Consider the following 10,341-nt stretch of genomic DNA (forward strand, 5'->3'; position numbering starts at 1 on the left):
ACTGCTTTGGGCAATATAGGTATATACTAAGTTTCAGTCTTTCTAGTGTTAAACATGATTTTTTTATTGTTTATGTCCAGCTTACAGTCCACTAGGCTCTCACGTCCGATAGATTCTGCGAGGGTAAACGAGCTGATTAAATATTTGTCAAAATGCCAGCTCAGTCCGAAAGTGCAAACAGTCCCATCGTAAGGGAACCGACTATAATGAACGGAGACAATGGCCCGTACAATGTTCAAGATGAAGTCGTTATCAGCGGTTTCTCAGGTAAATTATTCTGTTACATTTTATGTGTAATTATATTTTTACGATTTATGGTAAACGTTTAATCGTTTCTTTTTTTTTAAAGGCCGCTACCCAGAGTCTGAGAACGTAGAAGAATTTAAGAATAACTTATTCGAAGGCATAGACATGGTGACTGACGATGCACGTCGATGGCCTGCCGGTCTCTACGGTTTGCCTTTGAGAACTGGTAAACTGAAGGATCTTACATCGTTCGATTCCACTTTCTTCGGTGTCCACGCGAAACAGGCTCACGTGATGGACCCACAAATGCGTCTGTTCCTCGAAGCGACTTACGAAGCGATCATAGACGCTGGTACCAACCCAAACGAGATTAGGGGAAGCAAAACTGGCGTGTTCATCGGTGTGTCGACGTCCGAATCAGAAGAATTCTGGAGCAAAGATCCAGATGAAGTAAACGGTTGGTATATATTTAATACCTCTGTTTATTAGGTTTGTTGTAATCTAAAGTAGAGAAATTGACAATGTTGTAATCTAAAGTAGAGAAATTGAAAATGTTGTAATCTAAAGTAGTGAAATTGTAAAATTCAATTGAATTGAAAAGAAATTGACAAAAATCTTGTAAATCAAGAACGATTTTAACTCATACCTCGTGAATTGAAACGAATTTTGCATTAGATAAATTGATTAATTGCAGGATATGGATTAACCGGTTGCAGCAAGTCGATGTTCGCCAACAGGATTTCATACACGTTCGATTTCAAAGGGCCTAGTTACGCACTGGACACCGCGTGCTCTTCGTCGATGTACGCGATGCACCAAGCGATATCCGCGATACGTGCGGGCGAGTGCGACGCAGCGATCGTCGGTGGTTGCAATCTATTACTGAAACCCACCACTTCCCTCCAGTTCCACAGGCTAAGCATGTTATCCCCTGACGGCACGTGCAGAGCTTTCGACGCCGACGGCAAGGGCTACGTCAGATCGGAAGCGGTGTCGGTCTTGTTCCTACAGAAAGCGAAGAACGCACGTAGAATATACGCGACCGTTGTACATTCCAAGACGAATACGGACGGTAATAAAGTACAGGGAATCACGTTCCCCAGCGGAGAAGTACAGAATCAATTGTTACGCGAGGTTTACGCGGAAGCTGGTATCAATCCCGCCGACGTGTCGTACGTGGAGGCTCACGGGACCGGGACCAAGGCCGGAGACCCTCAAGAAATCAATTCGATCGCGAGCCTCTTCTGCAAGGGTAGAAAAACGCCTCTTTTACTCGGTTCCGTCAAATCCAACATGGGCCACTCCGAGGCAGCCAGTGGAGTCTGTTCCGTATCGAAGCTGCTGATCGCTATGGAAGCTGGCATGATTCCCGGCAATCTGCACTTCAAGTCGCCGAACACAGACATACCATCGTTGACCGACGGAAGTATACAAGTCGTGGATAAGAACACACCATGGAAAGGTGGCCTCGTAGCTTTGAATTCCTTCGGTTTCGGCGGTGCCAACGCTCACCTTCTGTTCCGTACCAATCCGAAACCGAAATTATCCCCCGTTCTTGATAGCAAAATACCGAAAATGGTGACGGTGTCTGGTCGCACTGAGGAGGCAGTAGAACTGCTTCTAGCCAAGGCGAAGGAAAACGAGAACGACGACGAATTCTTGGCACTGCTTCACGATATTCATTCAAGCAACATCGCCGGTCATCTCTACCGAGGATATGCAGTAATGGGAAACGTCAACACTCGGGAAGTTAGCTCGATAACCAGCTCGCAGAAACGTCCGATTTGGTATGTGTTCTCCGGAATGGGATCCCAATGGGCAGGCATGGCCAGAGAGCTACTCTGCATCGACACATTCCACAGAAGTTTGCAAAAATGCGCTGACGCCATTAAACCGGAAGGAATCGATTTAATGAATCTTATTCTAAACGGAACTCCTGACACCTTTGAGAATGTTTTACACTCGTTCGTCTCGATCGCCGCTATCCAAGTGGCTCTCGTGGACTTACTGAGCTTCCTGGGAATCCAGCCCGACGGTATCATCGGACATTCCGTCGGAGAGTTGGGATGTGCTTACGCAGACGGTACTTTCACACCGGAGCAAACCGTAGTAGCCGCCTATTGGAGAGGCAAGTCGATCCTGGACGCTAATTTAGAACCGGGAGGTATGGCAGCTGTAGGTTTGAGTTGGGACCAAGTGGCAGCTCGATGCCCACCGGATATCGTCCCAGCCTGCAACAATTCCAGCGACTCCGTGACAGTTTCTGGTCCAGTGGAATCCATCCGTAAATTCGCGGAAACGTTGAAGAAGGAGAACATCTTCGCGAAAGTAGTGCACAGCTCTGGCGTCGCGTTCCACAGCAAATACATTTCCCCTGTAGGACCCAGACTCCGTGCCGTCATGGAGAAGATCATTCCAAACCCGAAACCGAGGACCGCAAGATGGGTGTCCACTTCTATACCTCACTCAGCCTGGGGAACTCCGTTGGCGCAGTACAGCAGTGCTGCTTACCACGTGAACAATCTGTTATCACCGGTGCTGTTCCATCAGACGCTGTCCCACATCCCAGAGAATGCGATAACCATCGAAATCGCGCCTCATTGTCTGCTTCAAGCAATCCTCCGTAGATCGTTGGACCCGTCCGTGGTCAACATCGGCCTACACAAGCGCGATCACTCGAATAATCTCGCTTTCCTGTTGGAGAACCTTGGAAAATTGTACAACGCTGGAGGCCTGCCGCAACTGTCCAAGTTGTATCCACCTGTTACTTACCCGGTCGGTCGTGGCACGCCGATGCTCAATTCTCTCGTGCAGTGGGATCATTCCGTGGAATGGAACGTAGCTAATTTCGGATCGAAAGCAGTTTCCTCTGGAGAAATGGTGATCGAGGTAGACTTAGCCAAGGAAAACGACGCTTTCATCGCTGGACACGTGATCGACGGAAGAGTACTCTTCCCCGCTACTGGATATTTAGTGCTGGTCTGGAAGACATTCGCGAAACTTCGAGGGGTCGATTATGAGAAGATGCCGGTCACTTTTGAGAACGTCAAGTTCCAGAGAGCCACCATCATGCCGAAAGAAGGCTCTGTGAAATTCTTGATCAACATCTTCATCGGAACTGGAGAGTTCGAGATCTGCGAGAACGGATCCGTGGCTGTATCTGGTACCATCTCTGTGCCGGAGAACGTTGACAAGATGCTGTTGAACCTGCCTGTACCTATTGTTAAAAACGAACGCGATTTATTGGAGCTGAACAAGAACGACATTTATAAGGAGCTGAGATTGAGGGGATACGATTACACTGGCGTATTCCAAGGAATAAAATCTGCTCATAATCGCGGCCAGGTTGGCAAGCTCCTTTGGAATAATTGGATCGCATTTATGGATACCATGCTTCAGTTCTCTATCCTTGAGAAGGATTCCAGAGGATTGTACGTGCCAGTTCGTTTGCAGTACGCCGCTATTAACCCAATGGCTCATTTGGAATTCGTAGAAAATTACAATCAAGAAGAAGGCGTTCCTGTGTTCTCTTATTCGAACATCGGCGTCGTTAAATCTGGCGGTATTGAGATTAGAAAGATGAAGGCTTCATTGGTTGGCAAGAAACAGCAGCCTCAGACGCCTAAATATGAAAGGCAGATATTCGTACCGTACGAAAATATGCAACCCCTGGTGCAAGATCCTGAAAAGGCTAGACTGAATGCTCTGACCGTGCTCCTGCAAATCGTGCGTGAGAACACGCCTGGAATTAAAATCAAAGTGGTCGAGGCTGGTGGTGAACGACCCGTGGAATCTTTACTGACTTCGAATATACTGGATATCTTTTATGGCGAACCTCTCCTCACTGTAAGCTCGAGTTTATTTTATTTTACTTGTTTGAAAGTTGTTTTAATAATTTCTTCTAATTAAGCTAATAATTTTCGTGTCTATTTTTCCAGGTCGATTTGCAAGTGGCTACGTCAGGGTCGGTCGATGATTATAGCAGCTTGGAACCATTGGGAGTCAAGGTCGTATCGCGTGACGAAGAGGTCGCACCTGTTGGTCAAGAATTACATCTCGTCGTGGCCGGCAATTTGTTGTCCACCAACGCGACGAATTCTTTGGTGAACCTGACCAACAGCTTGAAGGTCGGAGGTTTTCTGCTGCTGGAAGAAACGACTTCGTCTACCAGTGTTCCGACGAATGAATTGGTCTTCGTTGCCAAGCAAGTCGTGGTCGGAAGAACTTACTTGCTGTACAAGAAGGTCGAAGAAATGTCGTCGCCTACGATCTTGCAAATAACCGAGAAGAACTTCAAATGGCTCGAAGGTGTCAAAGCAGCTTTGAAAAAAGCCGCGTCTGAGAATCAGGAACTTCTGCTGGTCAGCCAGGGCGAGGAGTTGCTCGGTATGACTGGATTCATGAACTGTCTTCGCCGCGAGGAGGGCGGCACGAAGGCCCGTTACGTCTTCATCCAAGACAAGAACGCCCCTAAGTTCAACCTGAACGATAAATTCTACGCTCAACAACTGAACAAGCAGCTGGTAGCTAACGTCCTCAAAGGTGGAAACTGGGGAAGCTACAGACACTTGCCACTGGATCAACAAAACGCAGCGTCGTCTCTTCAAGTCGAGCACGCTTACATCAACGCATTGGTCAGAGGCGACCTGAGCAGCTTAAGATGGATCGAAAGTCCACTTAGCTACTACCAACCAGAAAAATCGTCGACCACAGAACTCTGCTCTGTCTACTACGCCCCGTTGAACTTCCGAGACATCATGTTAGCCAGTGGAAAACTGCCTCCAGACGCTCTGCCCGGAAATCTAGCGAACCAAGACTGTATCTTAGGTCTCGAGTTCTCCGGACGGAATTCAAAGGGACAGAGGATCATGGCCATGGTCCCAGCACGCGGTTTGGCGACCACGGTCGTAGCCGACACCGGATTCATGTGGTCCGTGCCTGATAAATGGACTCTAGAGGAAGCCTCGACGGTCCCAGTCGCTTATGCTACCAGTTACTACGCTCTGTGCGTTCGTGGAGGCCTGAGACCCGGCGAGAGCGTCTTGATCCACGCTGGTAGCGGTGGTGTGGGCCAAGCCAGTATCTCCATAGCTCTTCACGCGGGCTGCCAGGTATTCACCACCGTCGGAACGCAAGAGAAACGAGACTTCTTGAAGAAAATGTTCCCTCAATTGACCGACAGTAATATCGGCAACTCTCGCGACACCAGCTTCGAACAACTGATCATGAACGAGACCAACGGACGTGGTGTAGATCTAGTATTGAACTCCTTGGCCGAAGAGAAGCTCCAAGCCAGTGTCAGATGTCTAGCCATCGGTGGTCGCTTCCTCGAAATCGGCAAATACGATCTGTCTAACGATTCGCCTTTGGGAATGGCCGTATTCTTGAAGAACGCTTCATTCCACGGAATTCTTCTAGACGCTATCTGCGAAGACGATGGGCCGGACAGAAGAGAAGTCGTCAGGCTCGTTAGCGAAGGAATCAAGAGCGGTGCCGTCCGTCCGCTTCCTTCCACGGTGTTCACTGAGCAACAGATCGAACAGTCGTTCAGATTCATGGCCACTGGTAAACACATCGGCAAAGTTCTGTTGAAGATCCGCGACGAAGAGAAGCAGAAGGTCGTTCAACCGCAGCCGAAAGTAGTCGCCGCTATCCCGCGGACGTACATGAATCCGGATAAATCGTACATACTGGTCGGAGGTCTCGGTGGTTTCGGTATGGAGCTCGCAGACTGGATGATCACTCGTGGAGCGAAATACTTGGTCCTCACTTCAAGATCTGGCGTACGCACCGGTTTCCAAGCTCTGTGCATCCGTCGTTGGCGCGAGACTGGAGTCACTATTCAAGTTTCGACGGCTGACGTGACGACGTTAGCCGGAGCGAAGCAGCTGATTAAAGAGAGCAACGCGATTGCTCCTGTCGGTGGCATATTTAATTTAGCCGCTGTCCTGCGAGACAATCTCATTGAGAAACTTCAGGAATCTGATTTCGTAACATCGGCGTTGCCCAAAATCAGTGGAACTAAGAATCTCGACGCCGTGTCGCGGGAATTGTGCTCTTCGTTGGATTACTTCGTCGTCTTCTCTTCGATTTCGAGCGGAAGAGGCAACATTGGTCAGACGAATTACGGACTGTCGAACGCTGCCATGGAGAGGATCATGGAACAGAGACAGACGAGCGGTTTGCCTGGTCTTGCTATTCAGTGGGGAGCCATTGGAGACGTCGGTTTGATCTTAGAAGCACTGGGCGGTTACAACGACACCGAGATCGGTGGTACCATGCCACAGCGTATACAGAGCTGTCTCGAGACGATGGACGTGTTCCTGCAGCAACCGCACGCCGTCCTCGCTTCGTCTGTCCTCGCTGACAAACGTAAGGGTACCGATACTACGAACAAAGTTAGCATCGTTCAAGCCATCGCTAACATCTTGGGCGTAAAGAAAGTCGAGTCTATTAATCCTGGAATCAGCTTGGCTGACCTCGGAATGGACTCGCTGATGGGCACGGAGATTAAACAGACCCTGGAGAGAAATTACGACGTTGTTTTATCGGCGCAAGAGATTCGTACGCTCACGTTTGAGAAATTGGCGATCCTCGACACGGGCGTGACGGAAGACACGGACTCGAAGACTCTGGCGACGGAAGAAGCCGCCGTGGAAGAATTCCTCTTCCAGTTCGATGGTACCGACATCGTGCCCACGGAGTCCATCGTCCAGTTGAACACGAAGAGCTCTAAGGGACAACCGATATTCTTCGTACACGCGATCGAAGGAATGGCGGCGCCGTTCAAGAACGTAGCCAGCCAACTGACCCGACCCGCTTGGGGATTCCAATGCGTGAAGAATACTCCGCTGGAATCCGTCTCGCATTTGGCTAAATTCTACGTGAAAGAGATGCAGAAGATTCAGAAGAAGGGGCCGTATCAAGTCGTGGGATACTCGTTCGGTGCTTGCGTTGCATTCGAAATGGCTATTCAGTTACAGAAGACTGGGGAATCTGTGCATCTGACTCTACTCGATGGCTCACCGGACTTCGTCAAGCTGCACTCCGTGGAAATCGGAAAGCATGCTTCCGATCAGGAGAGCGATATAATCGTCGACGGTTATCGCAAAGCTTTGGCATTCTTCGTCAGACAGTTCAACACGAAGATCAGTTTCATTCAGGTAATTATATGATCGTCGATCATGTAAATACATATACTATAATTACATAGAAGTCTGGTCCGTTTCTCCTAAAGCTATTCTACAGAAATCTAATAACGTTTGAACATTTTTAGGCTTACGAAATTCTGAAAGAAGTGCCGTCCGACGATGCGGCAACGGAGAAGATGGTAGAAATGGTGAACAATCCGCAACTGAAGAGTGAAGACTTGAAGGCCGCTGGAATATTGTTCCACCTGAAGCTGCAGGCAGCTTACTTCTACAAACCTGACGACTCGTACAACGGCGACCTGGTCCTGGTCAGGTCCAGAGATAGCTTCGTCCCTCTGAAGAACGACTACGGTTTGGCAAAGGTAATTATCCTGCACGACATATTTTTTTTAAACATGTAAATAACACTTTTGATAATTTTCCGGCAGATCTGCAAGAAACCAGTGAAAATCGTTGAACTGGCTGGAAACCATAGAACCATATTGATGGACGAGAGCGCGTCGGAGATCGCGAAAATGCTACTGACGTAAAATCAGTTAAGGGGAAAATGAATCAACTTATAAATCATAGATAAACTCAAGGAAATAGTTTGTAATATTAATAATATGATTACTTAAATGTACATAAAATGTTGCATAGGCACGGCCAGAGGGAACTCTCTCAGTGATGAAAAAGGTACATCGTCGAAACTTAATTTTTAATATTTAAATATGATTCCTAATTAATTTTCTGTAAAGTTCCTTTTGTACAAACGTTTCTTCCTTCAGAATTCCGCGTGCATTGTTTATATCATCTGCATTATTAAGTTATATAGTCACCTTATACTTTAATCGTAAATAATATCTTAGATCGTGGAATGAGAAATAGGTGCCAAGGTAATGGAAAATAGTCTTAGAATTGTTTCGTTTCTGTTTTTGTTTTTCTCTCTCCTTTTTGTTGTCCCTTGCAACAGTCTCTACTATGGGTATTATTATAAACTTTCGCAGGTCACACGTATAATTGTTCATAGTGGTGCTTGCTATAAGTCTCTGTAATGGCACAAAACAGTGGACTAATGTGCTATTATTCAGACGTATAGCATCGAGATATTCACGTAAATATATTATACGAAATCGTTACATTCTGCATTTTCGTGGTATCATTTCGCATCCGAAGAGACACAACATTTTACATCGGAGGAATATGTACAAAATAAACATTTAATTAATACCAGGGATCGAACATCTTCCCCCGTTCTTTCAAAGGGCTAGAATATTAATAATAATAATAATAATAATAATAATAATAATAATAATAAAAATGTATTTGAATAAATGTAACAGAAACATTCCAGTGATAAACGTCAACGTATATTCTTTATATACATATGTGTACATATTTATACATACATACATACAATATATACCTACGTGCTCACAGTATGTACTGCACATAGCATACTTAATGCTTTGTCGAAAGCAACACGTTTATATTTTCTCATTAGCAATAAGAGATCAGTTTGTTAAATAATAGAGTATGTACATTTCTCGCATTACTTTAATTAATCGTTAAGTACATACAACATGCATTTCTTACATATGTCTTGTATTATATTGAAAATTAAATAAAGAACATCAGATATGTTGTCTATTTAACCAGGCGTGACTCTTATCGAGCCTCTCGAGGGTCTTAAATTAATAATACTGATTTATGCTTGTGCATTCGGGAAGGAATTTTAGGAGTATAAAAAAAAATTTAAATAAATGCCAAAGGAATCGGAATAATTTATTTATTTTGCAACACACGGTGATTCGGGTCAGCGATCTCAGAATTAGGATCGCAGGTGAAAGATAGGGTCAGTGCGTACCGCGTACCTGAATAGACGTTCTCAACGTTGTGCACACGTTCGCTGCTAGAAGTAAACATAGTCACCCTACCTAAAAAACGAAAAACAAACATTTTTATTTCCTCTACGAATAAAAATTAACAGTCCAATAATTAAGATTTACCTTTCCGTGGTTCCACCACTGCTTTTACATTATTTTTATCTGTGAACGTGAGTCGACCAGCTCGAAAATCTCTACCATAATCGCTTAAGAAGAGAATAGCCGTGTACTGAATGTCCTCGTTCTCAGCATCGTCTATCGTAACTTCGGACACGTTCGTCGTACGAGACAAGATCGAGGGATTGGTTAAAAATATTTTATTCGAGATATATACTCCAAAATAGTGAGCTACTGCGTGCTGTAGTTTGGTCCTCACTACCCTGTAAATGTTAAAAATTAATAATTGAAACCAGTAACAATCTGGTGCACACGAGAACGTTTCCTTCAGCAGAGACATGCCTTCAGTCAATATGAATTTTTCAAAATCGAAGAACGTTCCATATGCACCGACCACTGCATCGACTCTACATACTTATAAATCGCAAAGTCAGCGCTAGTGAACGTCTTCTTAGTTTCCGGCAAACTATAAATATCTGTATAACGTTGGCTTTTGCTCAATTTGCCCGAATGGAGGTCCAGCGTGTTGGAACCACTGTCAGGCTCACCTAACTGGAAACCGTTCGTTGCTACTTTCAACAGAACGTCGCTCTCCGTTGCAGACACCAATTTATCAGTAACCACTATTCCACATTTCTCCGGCATGCATTCAAGATATTTGCTCGTCTCCGGTTTATACTTGCTCGAGCATTCCACGTCCAGTACACGACTCGATAAGATCTCTTTCTGCTTTGCTAAATACGTCTCTTTACCTTGTCTACTACTGAACCATACGATGAACAATACTGGGAATATTAAAGCGGATCGGGACCAGACCCTTTGATAAGGAAACCTGACAGTGGGCCCATATTTCCTGCAAACACAATTAAATCAATCTTTATTTTATATCAGAGATAGAGAGTATGTTGTATTTATAGAAAAATCGAATAATCAAACGTGCATCTGATGTATTAATTTATTAA

At 45.5% G+C, this 10,341-nt stretch overlaps 3 protein-coding genes across 6 annotated transcripts in view; 2 read left to right on the top strand and 1 right to left on the bottom strand.

Annotated features, from left to right (window-relative positions):
* FASN1 (Fatty acid synthase 1) overlaps positions 1 to 9,031 on the top strand; it is a 14,731-nt gene extending 5,700 nt beyond the window's left edge. The window contains exons 2-7 of the mRNA XM_018019526.2: positions 81 to 267; positions 350 to 703; positions 941 to 4,092; positions 4,185 to 7,409; positions 7,523 to 7,759; positions 7,826 to 9,031. Coding sequence (XP_017875015.1) covers positions 153 to 267; positions 350 to 703; positions 941 to 4,092; positions 4,185 to 7,409; positions 7,523 to 7,759; positions 7,826 to 7,927 — 7,185 coding nt within the window. The 5' untranslated portion in view covers positions 81 to 152 and the 3' untranslated portion in view covers positions 7,928 to 9,031. The remainder of the gene's footprint in view (positions 1 to 80; positions 268 to 349; positions 704 to 940; positions 4,093 to 4,184; positions 7,410 to 7,522; positions 7,760 to 7,825) is intronic.
* The window catches only part of Wbp2 (WW domain binding protein 2), a 59,762-nt gene that overhangs the window by 33,196 nt on the left and 16,225 nt on the right, over positions 1 to 10,341 (top strand). The window lies entirely within an intron of this gene.
* LOC113463911 (xanthine dehydrogenase-like) overlaps positions 1 to 10,341 on the bottom strand; it is a 69,462-nt gene that overhangs the window by 32,779 nt on the left and 26,342 nt on the right. The gene's annotated exons all lie outside the window — the stretch shown is intronic.

Source organism: Ceratina calcarata, unplaced genomic scaffold (genome assembly GCF_001652005.2).
Source record: "Ceratina calcarata isolate Rehan_Ccalc_2016 unplaced genomic scaffold, ASM165200v1 scaffold188.2, whole genome shotgun sequence".
Taxonomy (NCBI): domain Eukaryota; kingdom Metazoa; phylum Arthropoda; class Insecta; order Hymenoptera; family Apidae; genus Ceratina; species Ceratina calcarata.